The 18,107-nt window shown below is 39.1% G+C and overlaps 1 protein-coding gene, 1 long non-coding RNA gene and 1 pseudogene across 2 annotated transcripts; 1 reads left to right on the forward strand and 2 right to left on the reverse strand.

Moving 5' to 3' along the window:
• Positions 1 to 1,209: 1,209 nt before the first annotated feature.
• NDUFAF4 (NADH:ubiquinone oxidoreductase complex assembly factor 4) lies at positions 1,210 to 9,118 on the reverse strand. The gene is made up of 3 exons (XM_045499078.1): positions 8,854 to 9,118; positions 8,240 to 8,343; positions 1,210 to 2,605 (listed from the first exon to the last, which is right to left on the reverse strand). The coding sequence occupies exons 1-3, from the start codon at positions 8,987 to 8,989 to the stop codon at positions 2,318 to 2,320; spliced, it is 528 nt and encodes a 175-aa protein (XP_045355034.1). The 5' UTR covers positions 8,990 to 9,118; the 3' UTR covers positions 1,210 to 2,317.
• On the reverse strand, positions 4,530 to 5,483 carry LOC123608750 (annotated as a pseudogene).
• A 33-nt stretch (positions 9,119 to 9,151) lies between the features above and the next one.
• LOC123608752 lies at positions 9,152 to 11,002 on the forward strand. Its single transcript, XR_006717420.1, has 2 exons — positions 9,152 to 9,442; positions 10,820 to 11,002. It is a non-coding gene; the product is annotated as an uncharacterized LOC123608752 (long non-coding RNA).
• The last annotated feature ends 7,105 nt before the right edge of the window (positions 11,003 to 18,107 follow it).

The following is an 18,107-nucleotide window of genomic DNA, read 5'->3' on the forward strand; positions in this document are numbered from 1 at the left end:
TATTTTTTAAAACACCCCCCCCCCCCGATCTAGAAGCCATCAACAAAGGCATCTTTCAGACTTACTAAACCAGTCTATCATAACAGAGAGGGCCCAGACATGTTTCTCATATACGGTGGGCACTGAGTAGTCCTGCACCTTGAATGCCATCACTTAATTCTTACAATCCCAAAGAGGCAACACAGTAAAACATTTAGGAGCACAAGATTTTGAAAATAATCTACTACTAAGGTGTAAATCCAGGTTCCAACACTTACTAATCTTTGAAAAGTTATTTTAGATCTCTGTGCTTCAATTTCCTCTGTAAAATATGACAAACGGTACTTCTCTCCCTGCCTATGGTAAATATCAAGCAAGTTAGTAAATGTAAAGCACCGAGATCAGTGCCTAGCAGTCACTGCTTTTAAGATATTATCGGCTAGTGGTGATGCTGAGATCTACACCCAGGTTTTCTAAATCTAAAGTCCATGCTTTCTGTGACACCACTACTACTCAAGTGCTCTCCCACATATAATAAAAAAAAGTACGAGTAAAATGAAAGATATGGAAGTACTTTATTTTATCTTGTGACACCATATAACAGCCAGATTTACATACGTCTAACCACAGTGTGTAGTAGATCTGAATAGGGAAGATGGCTCAGAAATAGCAGTATTTGTAATTCAAGTATTGACCTTTATTTGATAAAGGAAAACAGTTTTGTGGACGGATTGATTTTGAAATGCAATTTTATACAGTTTTCTTAAAAGAACACTTTTGAACCAAATATAAACAAGGTACAGTTTATTCACGTAATGAACCTGCAGTTGAAAACAAGCTTAAAATTTCCCATCTCAGCCCATTTTTTTTTCAGCATTGCAAATGCTTCCTTCCGTCATCATGCTGAATTCCTCAGCATCTTCCATACCATTCCCAAGGGAATCCCTGGGAAGTAGTGCATGTCTGTATTCCTTCAGAAGGACACAGGTAACCTGGAACTTTTCTTACCACATTTCCAATATTCCTGTAACTTACACTTCCTGCTCTTTTGAAATATGCTTTTTGGCCCACCAGAAAAAACATAACACTAGGAATCTGAAAACCTAGATTTTGGACATGGCTATGTCATAAACTAGAGAATAATCCTAAATAGGTCATGAAACCTCCCCAGCTCTCTGTTCTTAATTGCAAAAAACAAGTCCTATTTGTCCAGTCCTTTATTGTTATTTATGTTCACGGTAATCATTAGAGTTAAATAAGGCAGCATTTTGTTCATTTTTTAGAGAAAATTCAGTCTCCAAGAGGCTACACAATCTACCCAAGATCCCACGGGTGGTAATATGACAGAGCTAAACTTACATAACCTCACTCAAGACCCTAGTGCCAATACACACTGTACTCATAAGTTAGTTCAATTGACGAAGCAGCAATTTCCCAGGTCCCTTCCAATAATCACATTTCACGCTTCTTGCAATTTTTTCTCTCTTCCTTCAACCAGCATTTAAATGAGAAAACATACATATAATTCATCACCAAATTTCATTTACCATGGTTCTTTGATTTAACCATTCTTCACAATTTTCTTGTTATTTCTCTATTAAATCCAGAGAAGTTACTTTTCCAGACAGCTCTCACGACTGCCTGCTTCTCTGAAAGCTTCTGGATTTACCCGTTTGTCAAAACAGAGACTGCTAAAATTTCATAAATATCAATTCCTTTTTATAATTTTAAGAAGTTATTCCATACATAAAACCAATTCAAAACAAGAGAAGTCCTCACTGTTATTCCCTATAATAATAAAAATGTACTTTCTATTGATTTTGTGTCCACTTTCCTGTCTGCTTTCATTTGGGAAATACTGTTATCCTACCTCACTGTCAAGTCTCCCTTACCCTAACAATATAGTCACAAAAGGTAGGAAAACTCTTACTTTCACAATTCCATAGGAAGAATAAATTAATCACCTAAATTGGATGGCAAAACTTTGAATGTTAAATGAGGGAGATACAGGACATTTCCCAAGAGATCATATGATCAATTTAAAAGCTGATGATATGATGTGCTAAAATTACACATTAACTTTTTTATTTATAATAAATGTATACATGTGATTAGTCCTGCTGATATTACACACGAACATATGCCTAAACCGAATTAAACTTCACAAGAAAACAAAATTCATTCTACCAGCAATCCTGAAAATTCAGCAGAGCTCAATAAATAGTATGCTCTCCCAAGGAGGGAGCTTTAAACACTCAGTAATTTAAAACTAAATGAGAAACTAAACAGGGCATGGGTTTGGGGAATACATATAGGAAAAGTAATTTCAACATTTTCTTCATTTTGATGGTATTGCTTTCTTGTCTTCAGGAGGGACGATTTTGACTTCAAAAGTAACAAAATATTTGAGAAGGGATTTTACATCTTTCTGTTCTAGAGAGTATTCTTCTGCTATTTTCTCGGCAGTCCACGTTTCTGGATAAAGTTTATGATTATTGAGAAGTGTCAATGCCTCTACAATGGAAATTTTGCCTTTGGGAATGTTCTTAATACTCATCATGTTAAAGTCTTGGCCTTTTACCAATCTGAACTCCTTTGGCTCTTGACGTTTTCCAGCATCTGTTACCTAGTATCAAAAAACAAAAACAAAGGGCTTTCATGATGAAAGAAAAGATGTGACATCTACTTTCATGCTTCTCAAATCTCCACTATTCTTCAAATAAATGCTACATATGCTTCTCCAAACTAGGCTTTCTCATTACAATGACCCACACATTCAACGGCACTTTTGCAAATCACTATTTTATAACTACAGCTCAATCATCATTAAGAAATCTAGGTAGTTCTACAAAATAACAATCAATTGCCTACCATCCACTCATCACATTATTTCATGCATATTAAAATAACAAAAATGAATTGATTAGATTAAACCTGTTTTAGGAGGGCAGAATTCTGATGCTGCCCTAATAACTTACTTGATAATCTCCATTCTGTTTCCTAGTTTTTTATTTCATATTCAATACCTCCAAACACCTTAAATGAATTCAAATATGCTAGGGATTTTGCCTCTTGAGAGAAAATAAACTAATACACAAACATAATAAAAAAACCCAACCTACGTACACCCATCTTTCCATCTGTCTGTCCCATCCAAGTATAATCCTTGTGCTGTGCCCTGTATTTCATTCATTACTTGGCCTTGCCAATCATTCCCTTTTCCTTTTTCTTTCAATTGTACCCTGCCTACTGCTGCTGTTTGGTCAAAATATAAAAATGCCATAGTCACTATCTTTTAAAAATGCCCACCAAACCCAGAACAACACTTTGTTTATGGCCAGTTTCCTTTTCTCTAGTTAAGCTTTAAAGATGGTATTCGTGATCTCTGATCCAGGATTAGATTAGATCTTAATGCAGAAGACACTTTTCAGGCTTCAAGTATACTCACTATAGATCTGATGCCATTGACCATAATAACCTTCCCCTTGGTTTCCATGCCACTCCTTTTCCTAGTTTTCCATCTGTCTCTCTAGTGGGTCCTTTGTTCTTGTGGACTTTTTCCTCTTCAGCTGCCCCCTGAAGGTTAGTGTGCTCCCAGTTCTGGCCCAAGCCCTCTTTTCAGTCTTCACATTCTACTACAGTAATCCCCCACACACCCTAGACTTCCATTATTACTTATGTGTTAATAACTTTCCAAGCTGATCTCAAACCTAGACCTTTCTCCTTACTTACAGATCCAAATTCCCAAATGTGTAAAGGGCATCTTTACTTGGATTATCTACAAGCACCTCAAAATCAACATGTCTAAAACTGAAATTACCCCTTTCCTCTGAAAATCCAGTTCTATCCCATATTTTCTGTCTCAGTGACCAATATCACTTCCTTCTGTATCTCATTCCAAAACTTAAAGCTTTTGTTATGTCATATTATACCTGACATCTCCCTCTCCCTCATGCATTACATCCAATCAATGACCAAATCCTATTGATAATCACTTCTAAGTCCCTCTTGAACACATTCACTTCACTCCTGGTCACTACATCACCCTAGTTCAAGCCAAAGTCTCCTGTGGGCACTACTACAAAAGGCTCCGGACTGGTCTCCTTTGATTAGATAAAATGCATTTTATTCCCTTCCAGTCCATTATGAAGCCAATCAGATAAGAAACTCTTCAATGACATTCCACTGTCCTCAAGATAAAACCCAAATTTCTTAGCAAGACAAATAAGGATCTTCATGATTCGGTCTCTATTACCTCCATCCTATCTCAATTCTCCCAAATTTATTGCTCACACTTTCCCCTGACTGTAATGAAGTCTAACTGGTTCCGGAAGGCATAATACTCTTCTACCTCTATATTGTAACTCTGGACTGAAATATTCACTCAAACTTCTTCACTTTGCAAAATTCAAAGCTTCTCTTATCTTTCTTAACTTTCTCAGGTAATCCTTCTTCCACTCGATATACATTTTTATTCAATTTCCCTTCTGTTTAATATTAAATACTAAAATATTATGACACTGAAACAATATCTGAAAATTCAACATCCTCTGTTTTTTTTTTTAGAGTACAAATAATAGTTTATTGTACAAAATTAAGGCCTTCATATTTCATCGTTCACCAGGCTAAACAAAGACCAGCTATTTAAATCATTCACCAAAATTTCACTTTCACTCCCCCTCACCCCCAACTATTAAAATGGGTTGACCAAATGTTATCAAAACAAACACTATAAATAACACCAAGTCCCTTAAAGACAACTATCTCATGTTATTTCTTGGCATAGGTGATCTTCATGGCATGGGAGGTGTGATTTTAAATCCCTTTAAAGCATCCCTGGCGGCTCCAGCCTGTCCATCATTTTCAAATTCAACAAAAGCAATGTCATGCCTTCCAGGTACCAAATGTACTTCCTTGAAAGCAGGAAATTGATTAAACAGCATGGATAACATCATCTCATTCGTTTCTTCCGGTAAATTATTAAGGAATAAAATATAGTTTGGAGGGTAATCAGGGACCTGAGGATTTGGTGTTGAATTTCCTTGGGTATTTGCTGCATTTGGTGTTCCCTGGCCAGGTTTTTTGTTGGCAGCTGTTGCAGTCTGTTCCACTGTTTTTGCTTTTTTCTTTGTCGGCAAAAGTGCCACGCATTTTAGATATTATATCAGAATCTGTTTTTGCATACTGGATTCGCATTGGTTTACCATAAAATGGAAATCCTTGTAACTGTCTCAAGGCATGTGTGGATGAACCCAGCTCCTTAAATATAACAAAGGCTTGACCCCTCATCTTCATGGTTTTAAAGCTACAATATCTACCACGTGGCCAAACTGAGAAAACAGGGCATACAGGATCTCTTCAATTCTTCTTTTTTAATTTTGTCATTCATATTGTTGATACAAATTGTATGATTTGGTCTTATATCCATGTTTGGGGTTAAACGGTCCAAACAGCCTGAGGCCTACACTGCTCCCGCAAAAACCGAAAGCCGGAAACCGAGCTGCTACCGGCCATCCTCTCTTGATTAAAAGAAAAAAACAAAGCAAACAAACAAAAAAAAAAAAACTCTGAGCAAATTAACAATAAAAAAGTCCCAAATGTGAAAAAAGTATTTTTAATCAGAAACCATATCACTGTATTATAAGTAAGGCTGAAACATTAAAGACACCCTATTTAAGGAAACAGCAGGATAGAATACCAATTTTCACTGCTGTGTTAATGCTACAAACACAATAAATGTAGTAGTACACGTATGAGAAAACTAATTCTATGCTGATGATATGAGAGAATCTTCAGAAAAATAATACAACAAACCGAAATACTAATAGAAATAACCTTGCAATGTGGGTAGCTGCAATACAAAAATCACTCACTTTCTGCAAATTGGCAATAGTTAAAAACCTTAGGGTGAAAAAAGATCCTATGGTAGCAACCTTCCCTCTATCCCCCCAAAGCTGAGTAATACAAAGATGTTAATTCTCAAATTAACCTGTACATTCCAATTCAATTACACTAAAAATCCAAATCAGACTTACTAAAGAACCTGACCATTTGATTCTCAAGTTCGTCTGGAAAAAACTGTGACAAGAGTCATGAAACTTTTGGGGAGTAGTGTGGGATAGAAGGTTGTAACAGATATCAAGACACATTACAAACTTCCATTAATTAATATAGTATGATCCTAGTATCGAAATAGAAAAGCAGGTAGAACTGATGAATTCATAAACAGACTTGCATATATTAGTATTTTAAGTGAGTGGAGAAAAGACCTGGTTATTCAATAAATTATATTTAGACAACTGGCCATCCAGTTGAAAAGATCTCCACACACCACTGTAATCTTTATGTAAAATAAAGATTTTAACAGAAAATATACAGTCATAACAGCAGGATAAACTGCTTTTATGTTGGAGTGAATCCAGACTTCCAATACCACGAAAAACAAAAAGACTAACATATTTGACAGAATTTTGAATAGCAATATTAAGTTAAAAAGCCAGACAAAAGGGGCGCCTGGGTGGCTCAGCTGGTTCAGCATCCAACTTCAGCTCAAGTCACAGTCTCACCGTTCATGAGTTCAAACCCCGCAACATGCTAACTGCTGTCAACACAGAGTCTGCTTTGGATTCTCTGTCCCTCCCTGGCTTGTGCAGGTGCGTGCACTGGCATGTGCTGTCTCTCTCAAAAATAAACACAAAAAAGTCACCGGGCGCTGGGGTGGCTCAGTTGGTTAAGCATCTGACTTCAGCTCAGGTCATGATCTCGCAGTTCTTGAGTTTGAGCCCCACATCAGGCTCTGTGCTGACGGCTCACAGCCTGGAGCCTGCTTCAGATTCTGCGTCTCCCTCTCTCTCTGCCCCTTCCCAGCTTGCACTATCTCTCTTCCTTAAAATAAGTAAACATTAAAAAAAGTTTTTTTTAAATAAACAAAATTGATATATACACAGTATCACTAATGTCTGCAAACATCACAAATCGTTAAGAAAACTACGAATTACCCAAAAGAGAAAAAGGGGCAAAACATAAATAGGTACTTCAATCTGTTTTTCATTGTCATTCGAGTCTTTTTAGACTTTTCCCCCAAATTTTAATACGACCATATATCTCCTTGTGTATTGTATCTATGTAACTGTATTCATAAAAACTAAAATTTTTTTCACTCCCCAAGGGCCAGTTTTTTAATGCATGATTTAGTATAGCATGAGAGAAACAGCAGTCAGAAGAATTATTCAACACAATTATTGTTGGATTCCACAATAATTCCACAATTATTGTTGGAAGTATTTAACACACAAAAAAATGAACATCAGCCCTTCCATCTTTTTTACGGGAACATCTGGTGATAAATGAGCCCTATAATTGCTATTACATGCAACAATTCACAAACCTTATTTTACATCAGTTTTATTTTGCTTATCTAATGAAAATTACATTAATAAGTGTATCTGTGCAAACAGTATTACCAATCTAAACAGAGAGGACCAGAGAATTTTTGAATGGAAAAATAGCTGGGAGTTGTCATTGGCACTTTCCTCTCCTTTAATCCCACTCTTCCCCCTACTTAGATCCTTCCTGCCCCAACAAACTCATCTAGTTAACTCAGGCTCATCCCTCAGGCCTGAGCTTAAATGTCCCTTTCTCAGAAACCACCCTTGGTTGTCCAATCACAAACAGGTCCCTCTGTAGACTCACAGTGCCTATACTTCTCTGTCACAGTCGTATCAGTAATTATGTACTTATGGTTGCTCATCTGTTTAATGTCTGTGTCCCTCACAATATTATAAGCACTGAGAGCAAGGACTCTGTTTTGTTCACATATATACAAAGCACTTGTGCACTGTAGTTATATATAGATCTTACATATAGGTTCCCATTCCCAATGTATTCCATAAACTCCCAATTTTTACATTTCCTATCTGAATATATCTTTAAAAAACAAAACACCAACAACACAACACTAAAGGAATCCCTGAGATTGGGACAAAACTCAACTCACTTAAAGATGAGAAAATAGTATTAAAGCTCTCCTCTTCAAATGACAATCACTGGAAGTACCTTACAAAATCCTACAAATTGTGAAATAATATCGCCACTGATCTTAAGTTTTAACAATGCCCTGTACATTGGTCACAACTACGTTGACAGTTTTAAACAGGCAGAGCGCTCACTCTCTTTCACTACCTACCACACTTCTCTTGTTCGTTTCCCTGGAACACAAAAAGGTTCAATTACTTATCTGCTGAATTAAAACACACATTACCTTCACAGAAGACACAGGATCTTTGGAATCAACATACACATCTCTTAGGAAGGACAGCAGTTTGTCATCTTTTCTAGAAACTTCTCCCTTAATTTCTGGATGGTCTAAGAAAAAGAATGTCACGATATTAAACCCAAAGAAAATTCCCTCTAAGATCCTAACATTTAACACAAGGCAGCCACTTTTAATTTTTTGCTTAATGAACAATCACTCGGACAATATAGGAAATATTGTACATGTAAATCAAAATGCTAGGTCAGGCCCGGCGTCCACCGTTCTGTGAAGACCCCTAGAGAGCACTTCCGAGGAACTTCTGACTCGGATTCCAGACCTCAAGCATTAAAGGTAAAAGCCTCCGAGGGCCAGTACCGCCGGGGTAGCGGCCGCCACCTCCGCAACTTCGAAATGGGCGGAGCCGCCACTCCACCGAGGGCGCAATGGGACAGTCTCAATGTCACCGGCCTGGGGGATTCACCTTACCGCGCTCGGCTGACAAGTCACTGCGGCCAACCCCGGTCACCCCCGCCACTGGACCAAGATCCACGGGCGTGGAACCCCCAAGCCCGCCCCGGGACCTCGCGCGCGGAGTCCAAACGCCCCCTTGCACCACTTACGGCTCATCTGCTCTCGCAGCAGGCTCTTAGTGGAGGGGTGCCTGGGAGCGGGAGAGGGCTTCATTTTGCTGATTTCCCGTTCCGCCCGGTTCTCTAGGTTGAAATTCCTGATTGCGCGAGACACAGCAGCCCCCATCTCCTCACAACATGATGCGCTCTGGGTTCACACCACACGTGAGAAGTCACCGGCACCGGCGCCCTCCTGGACGCATCGAGCATGCGCACGCGTGGGGTCGATCCGGCCCATTGCCGAAAAATGGGCGCCAAAGCGCGCCGTTCGCCCCCTAGCGGGCGGGAGGGCGCACACCGCGTCTCCGCCCTGAGTGTGTCATAGCGAGCGCCTCCCTTCGGGATGGGAGGCTTGAGACCGCCTTTGGCTACTTCCGGGGGGAGGGGCCTCGGGAGGGGCCCCCTAAGCTGAGACCCACGTCTGTTCTCAACCCTGCAAGTTCGGGAGTCGGGAGAGAAGCTTTAAAACCGTACCTGGCCTGACCTCCCCCCAGACTTTCTGATTTAATTCTAATGACCGGCGTTGGTTCAAGCTTTCCACGTGATTTCAAAGTTGCAGGCTGAGTAGAGAATCAAAGTGGTAAGGAAATCGAAGACCTTGACGTCCTTTCACAGGTCAGGGCCGCTGAAGGAAGCCAATAAAAATGGAACTGACTGCACCAGGATAAAGGAAGGTCCTAAAATCGCCTTTTCCTGTTTTCTGTGAGGAAAATAATGAAAGTGTATTCTTTCAGGGCACCTGGCTTGGCTGGGTAGATGAAGCCTGCATCTCTTGAACTCGAGGCCCACCTTGGGTGTAGAGATTACTTTAAAACATTGTTTAAAAATCTTAAAAAAAAAAAAAAAAGCAGTTTGATTTGCTTGTATCAGTTTCAGTCCTGCTGTCCTTTCTCTTTTGTTTATTTTTGATATTAATGTGTGTTATTTATGTATACTATTAAGTTCTACGTCACCACGTCATTCCCTAACTTATTTCTCTTTTAAAGCCAGAGAAACTTCCCTGTAACTTAGTGAAAGGAATAACCGGTAAGACGTTAGGAAAAAAACACCAGTATTGTTACATACTCTCTCTTCCTGCCTCCCCCCCCTCCCCACTCCCCATTTGTAAACAGATTATTATGTTGCTCCTTCTACTTGAGATTCTTTAGAAATATTGTCATATATATACACACATATACATATATACATATATATGTATATATACATATATATAGTCATTAATCCATAAAAGATAAAAGGTATCCACTAGGAAGTAGCAGGGTTTCCAAAGTTACCATATTTTTATAGACTGGTTGTAATGTTTTTAGTGTCCTCATCTCTCAGCAAAATGAAGGTGGATGTTTTTGACCAGTTAAAAGCAAGGGAAAGAATTGATGTAAAGAGAATTGAATCGAAGTAATTTTTTTAAAAAAAAGAATCAAAGAGAGGCATTTTTATTTAAATAAAACTAATGGTTTATGTATTAAATTATTAAATTTAATAGTTAACTATAAGAAAAGTACTGCAAGGAACATAGCTTCCACCATTGATTATCACGAAATCTGTTTTTACTGGGATTGGTCTTTGACATTGATATAAAGCCAGCTTTTTCTTCTAGAGTTAGTTGGGAAGTTATCCTGAAGGTGGCAGTCTGCTCCAAGATTTCCATCTCTGAGACCTGGGCATGCCTAGAACTCCATGCTTTATAGCCTAGATACTCATATTTCTTTGTGTGCCAAGAAACTTTCATCTGCCTCATTATGTCCATGAGCTTCATCAGTTATGGTAGCATGTTATACTCACTGCTTGTTAAAATATTTTAAAAGTAAAAAACTCATTTTCGTAGAAATTTTACCATACTTCTAGTAGCACATTAGATATACTTCTAGGAGCATAAAAGTAACGTGGGAGAGAAGTTTCAGGAAGTGTAGGGGGTTGTGGAGATAACTAAATGAAAGGATTCTTTGAATTCCCACAGGTAGGTAGAGTTTGGATCCAGTGTTTCAGAAACCTCCAACCTCCAGCTACTTGCCTGGTCCTGGTCTGGTGCTGCTCAAGCCCTTGGAGCAGAACTGGAGCAGAGGTACTCCTATCAGAAATGCACAATTGGCTGTCATCGTTTGGGAATCATCATGGAAATAAAGCCTAAGTCATAAATGCATAATTCTAGCTCTTCTTGTCAAAAGAAGCATAGTAACGGGAAGTCTGGGCTCAGAACCCTTCCAGCTTCTGTAAAGGGATGCAGTCAGGTCCCCAAGGAAAGGATAACCAGGATACTGCTCAGAATTAATCATATCTCTGAACAGAATGTTATGATGGGTATTTATTACTAAATATCTTAACATACTAATGAAATAAACCCAGGGTCTTGCCAACACAATAGTATATAAATTCTATGAGGACAGAAATTTGTGTCTATTTTGTTTATTGCTATATTCATCACCTTGAACAGTGCCTGACACATAGTAGGTACTAAACAAATGTCAAATAAATATCAAATAAACCCAAAGGCAAGTAGGGCCCCTGTGCTGGAGTCCAGACCCTAGACAGGTTTCCTCTGCCAGAAGTGGATTCTTGTGAAATTTACTCACTCTGGTCAAACCTACTCTCCTCATTTTAAATTTGGGAGGATAGTAATTAGTGGGTTTCACACAGTTTAAAAATATAATATATATTATATATATGTATTATATCTAACAGGTTTATTTCTGGGCTCTCCATTCTGTTCCATTGATCAATATGTCTGTTTTTATGCCAATATCATACAGTTTTATTACTATAGATTTGTAATATAGTTTGAGATCCAGGATCTCAGCATGATGTCTGCAGCTTTGTTCTCAAAATTGCTTTGGAACCAGTAAATTTTTGAAAAACAGCAATGAGGAAGAACTTACCCTGTAAGATACCAAAATACAATATAAAACCTTACCGTGTAATACTGATACAGAAATAGGTAAATAAATCAATAAGTATAATAGTGACAAGACAGATCTAATTATGTACAGAGTGACATTTAAAATCACCCTGTATTGGGGTGCCTGGGTGGCTTCGTCAGTTGAGCATCTGACTCTCGATTTCAACTTGGGTCATGATCTCATGGTTCCTGGGATTGAGCCCTGCATCAGCTCGGAGCCTGTTTGGAATTCTCTCTCTCTCCTGCTCTCTGTCCCTCCCCCCACCCAAATAAGTAAATTTAAAAGAAAACTTAAAAAAAATATAATAAAATAACCCTGTGATGTAATGATCCAGATAGCCACATTTCCAATGTCATTTATCTACCAGTCCATTTCCCTTGCTCTCCACCCCCATTCATCACTTGCTGTTTTCTTGTTACTCTCCAGTTTTCCCTGCACCAGGTTGCTTTTATTTGTTTTTAAAAATATTTTAAATGTTTACTCATTTTTGAGAGGCAGAGAGACAGAGCATGAGTGGGGGAGGGGCAGAGAGAAAGGGAGACACAGAATCCAAAGCAGGCTCCAAGCTCTCAGCTGTCAGCACAGAGCCCAACCCAGGGCTCGAACCCACTAACCATGAGATCTTGACCTGAGCCAAAGTCGGAGGCTTAACCAACTGAGAAACCCGGGCGCCCCAGATTACTTTTATAGTGTATCTACCCTTCCACATCCCCGGGATCTTACTTTTTATGGAAGTAAGAAATGTTCCATCATGGCTAGGTTTTGGTTTAATTCTTTTTTTAAAAAAAAATTGTTTTAATGTTTATTTATTAGTTTTGAGAGAGAGAGAGAGAGAGAGAGAGAGAGAGAGAGAGAGAGAGAGACAGTGTGAGCAGGGGAAGGGCAGAGAGAGAGGGAGACACAGAATCCAAAGTAGGCTCTATACTCTGAGCTGTCAGCACAGAGCTCCACACGGGGCTGGAACTCATGAGCCATGAGATCATGACCTGAGCCGAAGTCAGACACTCAACCGACAGAGCCACCCAGGCACCCCAGTTTTGGTTTGATTCTAATGAGGTAATTTTGTTCTGTCCTTAGCAATTTAATCAGTACAATAATTCTCCTGCTTGGCCCCAGCTACAGAAGGTATCCCTGACAGTTTGGCAAGGAATTAAAAAAAAAGTGCAATGTCATAAATAACAAGCAAATACTCAAGAAATAATTTTCATTTCAAAGATTATGAAACAGAGAATTCCAGAAGTTCTCCTTAAAAGCTCTGAAAAGCAAACTGTAGCCAGAGCAGTTTACCTTAGCTAGTGAATCCAACGCAGTAACTTCATGTTTGTTCTGTCCATCTTCAGGTCTAGCCTTTTCTTTCTGATAGTGACTGTCTCTCTGACTGTTTTGTTAACATCCATAGATTAACATGATGAGTATGAATGATTGGCAGTAGACAGACCTACATTTGAATCTTGGTTCTGTCTTTCTGAATGCATGATTTCTGTCTAAGTCCCTGATTTTTCTTTAATCAATTTCCTCTGTAAAATGGGAATAACAATACTACTCACCTGATAGGATTGCTGAGAGACATAATTGATGTGAAGGCATAGGACTTGACATAGAATAAACATACAAGAACTGTTAGCTATTCTTTTATATATTGAAAATATTAATATAATAGAAAACATTTTAATAGTAATGATTTTAGGTTTGGCTAGGACTTTATAGTAATTAGTGCAGTACTCTGTAGTATTTTATCCACATTAGAGGTATTTCAAAGGGGAATTTAGTTGCCTGTTGCTTATAAAATGGTGGATACCCTAGGAGGTATATGAAGTACCCTTGCTCATAAGCTTTTGGGAGCACTTTCTTATTGTCAGTTTGTGCCCTCTTTATCCTGATAGTCTCCTTTTTGGCTAGCTTCTCCTTCTGTTTCTAGGAATTGCATACTTCCCCCTAAACTTGAGTGCATGCAACCCTTTGTTGAGTCTCATTTCTGTTGGATGTGCCACTGTTAGCCAAGGCAGGGAGGCTGGTGTGGTAGGCAGAATTCCATGACACCTAGTGATCGCAACCATAGAACCCAGACAAGCCTGCCCGGTCTTCTGATCTGCAGAACTATGAGATAATAAATAGATATGGTCTTAAGCCTCTAAGTTTGTGGTGACTACCTATGCAGTTATTCGTTTTCATAGAAAATGAATAAAACACAGCAGGTAGTCTGAGAATAGGGTTGCAGGTAAAGTGGGTGGTCGTGGATCTACCCTTGAACCTACACACTCAGGAGACTTCAGAGATTGCATCCTCCCCTCACATCTCACTCAATATAGCAAGTGCAGGACAATATGCCAAAGCGCTGTATGGAGCACTAAGGATAAAGTCAAAGCCAAATCCTTGTGACCAGGAGTGACAGTTCTGTAATATATTGTTATCATCACATGGGACAATTAACAGAAGCAATGTACTAGGAATAAAAACACAAGAGGATAGGGGTAAACATACGTGCAGTTACACAAAGATTTTGCCAGTAAAAGGAGAAAATCACAACTCCTGTAAGTATAAAAACACATGTCAATGATTTTGTTCAACTCATAAATGAGGGAACTGGCAAGATTCATAACCAGTTCAAAGAATCAAAACATATGCCATCAGGGATTTATGAAACAAAACAAAATACACACAAAAGGAGAGGGTGGTTAGGAAGAAAGAGGTAGGGAGAATAGAGAGAAGCTATTGTTGAAGTCATCACAGGCCAGCTAGTTAGAAGTCTCCAAATGATGGAATTTAAAATTGGTCTTCATTTTTCCTGTGTGTGAAGGTCTCTTGAATGGAAGTAAGAGTCCTAGGCCTGTTTTAGAAAAATGATTAACATCTACATAAAGGGTGGTTTGGAAGAGAGAGACCAGGTAAGATGCTGCTATAATTGACCATGTAGAAGGTGAGGTTGTTTTGTCCATTTTTTCTTAGAGATACTGTTTAATAAGAGATCTTAGGAGGAACACTGTTAAGATATACCTTCCACTTAAGCTGGATGAATAAGACAGCAGCTTAGACAGCAGGATTTGTGATTGAGAGGCTGGAGCATGAAATTTAGTTCTCTGTTTTAATACTTTCATGCCACTCTTGGAGTAGGTAATCTTTTTCAGAGCTTTTGATTAAATAGAAGCTCAGAATGTACTCGTGATCATGTCGACTTACAGGTCCCCAACCCATGGCCACAGGAACAGTAGCACTTCTACTTCCAGAGACAGCTAAAAATACCAGTTCTGTCTATAGATCTCAGCAGTGTGTCTAGTAAACTAATATGTGAGGTTTTTGCTTTCATTGAAAAAGTAATTCATGTACCTAGCTGGCTACATTTTGATACAGAGTTTGAATGTTTTCTGTAATAAATTGCAAACAAGAGACGATATTGTTATTTATCTAGCAGCATCGCTCTGTTAAAAACTAGTGGTAACCACTTTAAAAATAACTTGATGATGAAAATTTCAAACATTATTTAAATATGCTGAGTTTAGTATACTGAATGACCATGTACCCATCACCTAGTACCAGAATTTATCAGTTCTTTGCCAATCTAGTTTCTTCTATGTTCCTTTCCATTTTCCTACCTCCCCCAGTTTTGCTGAAGCAAATCCTATTGTCATTCGAAGAGCATCTTACCAAAACCAAGGACTGCTCTTTTAAGACATAAGTATAAAATAATACTTGTATTTTTTAAAGAGCTTTCAAGGACAAAAAAGTACAGACTTTTGGATGGGTTTACATTTGGTAAATTTGTTACTGTTTGTTTTCAGTGAACTTGAGCAATAAAGCCATAATATGGCTGTTAAACACTTCATGCTCAAAAAGCTCTTGAAATTGTGTCTCGCCCTCTCTGCACACTTCACTGCCTACAGGCTTCCCTCTCACTGGCTTTCCTCCCTCTAAAAGGCTGGAGCATTTGCTGTTCATCAGAAGACTGACTCTGTAATCTCAAGATGCCGAAACTGAACTCACCCAGCTCATTTCTGAATCAATTCCTGCTACAAGGCCATTTTTGTTTTTAACTGGTTGGTTGAGCCAGATGACAAGTGAAATATGATTCATGTGAATAACAATGTCCCATCCCTGCTCCCTTGCCAGCCCCCACCTCCGCCCCCCAAATTAGGGTTCTGGTTAGTGCGCAAGATGTACAACTAATAGTGCTACTTTGCATGTGAGTGATTAATTTTGCATCTTCCAACTTAGAATCCAGTAGAGCAGACAGGAGGCTCATATAATACTCATGAATAGTAGATCATGCAGCAAAATTCCTAAACTTAATGCATAGGACAACTAAGATCTAGGGGTGTGGTAAGCTAAATAATGGCTGCAAAGACATCAAGGTTCTAATTTTTGGAACCTGAGAAAGTATCTTAAATGTAAGAGACTTTACACATGTAATCAATTTAAAGCTTTTGCTATGAGGAGATTATCTCGGTGGGCCCTAAATGCAGTCACAAGTTTCCTTATAAGAAGGAGTCAGAGGAAGATCTGATATAGAATGAAGCAAGCTGCTGCCTTGCCTGCTTGAAGGTGGAGGAAGAGGCCATGAGTCTAGAAATGCTGGAGAAGTCAGGGACACAGATTCCTAGAGACTCCAGTGACAACAGGGTCCTGAAGACATCTTGCTTTGGGCCAGTTAAACTGATTTCAGACTTCTGACCTCTGAAACTGTAAGAGAAGAGATGTGCATGGTTTTAAGGTCATCAAATTTGTTATAATTTGGTACAGCAGCCACAGGAAACTAAATCTTCACTGTCCTGAGATAACATGGCCAACTTGAGGGAGATCTGCACTAGACCCCATGAGTTTTGACTCCCATTTTAGCGAAAAAAAGATAGCCATCCCACTATTCTAACGTTTTCTAGGCAGCTCTAAGCCTTGGTTGCAACAAGGACAGGGAGAGAGAGTGGGGAGCCTCCGATTGCCCAGGTCCAGCTCACAGGTCAACTGGGAGTCATGTCACCTTGATAACCTCCAACAGTGTTCCAGGCCAGCAGAACAGAAAGTGAAAAGACTCTGAGACAGAAGCGTGCCTAACATGGTACTCATGTGCACTGGTGTTGCCCCTTCTATAACTAGCTAAGCCATAAAACCCCCAAAACGGACCACAGACCAGCAAAGCTACCAATAATGTAGCTGTGTCTCTGATGCCAAGCAAATACACTCCTTGGTAGTGTACAAGAAAAATTGGAGGAAATTTCAAGATAAACGGATGACTTCCTACATCATGGTAGCCCAAGGTACAGAAGTACAAGCTGATGTTAACATCAAGAAATATTCCTGGAAAAGGAAAACACCAAAACATTGCACACACACAGAAGTGTTCAAGGACAAATGTATACATTTAGTGATAACACTGGTTTCCCATAATGATTTGGCAGGATTAATTTGTGAGATATGTAAAAAATGTCACACGAGTGTTATTACCAGGGTTCTGTCACCAGCACGCCTCTCTGCATTTACAGTTGTGAATTACAGTGCATGCTTGGGTTCATGCGTCACCTTACACTTTTGAATGCTTCCGTCCATTAAGCCCTTACCAAAAATAGAAAGACTAAAAGAGAAAAAGACAAAGCCTTTTCTCTCTCCATCCCACTTAAACATAGCACTAATCATTTGGGCCATGGAATTCATCACTTTGAATCATAGGATGTTGGAGCTTAGAAATAATCTGGCATAATCAGCTCATTTCTCAGTAAGAAACAGTCCACTGTCCACCCACTCCTGCCCCCTCCCACTCACCACTTCCTGGTGCTGGCTCCAACATGTGTCCCACCTGCTCCTAGCCAGCTCTCTCTAGATGAGTTTGGCTGTCCATGAAGACCAAAGTTCTTTACTTGTGTCTATCTGAATTCTAGTTCTTCGGGAATACAAAGAACTAGTTCTTTGTTCATGTGCTGGAAACAAGAGAAACTGAATGTCTACTTTAGGAAAAAAAAAAAAAAAAGGAGAGAAAGAAAGAAAGAAAAAGAAAGAAAGAAAGAAAGAAAGAAAGAAAGAAAGAAAGAAAGAAAAGGTTTATTTGAAGGTACTGAGACCTTATAAAGGAAATGCTTAACAAGGGCAGCTCCAGAGGTTCTCACAACAGGAGAGGTGAGCTGTCACCATTTGGTGACTCAAGTTCAGCTGCCTTCTGCTGCTGGAATTTTTTCTGCCCCAGATTTAAATTCCTAGCAAGAAGGACACTAACTGACCTGATGTGAGTAATGTACCCATTTTTTGGTTGGGATGAAGTAGTAGGCATCCCTACCAGAACCACATGGAGTCAAGGGCAGTAATCAGAGACACTGCATAGAGAAAAGCACTCCTGTTTTTCCTGCATAGTTTTAAAAAAAGCTGCTAAAA

The sequence above is a fragment of the Leopardus geoffroyi genome, chromosome B2, assembly GCF_018350155.1.
Source record: "Leopardus geoffroyi isolate Oge1 chromosome B2, O.geoffroyi_Oge1_pat1.0, whole genome shotgun sequence".
NCBI lineage: Eukaryota > Metazoa > Chordata > Mammalia > Carnivora > Felidae > Leopardus > Leopardus geoffroyi.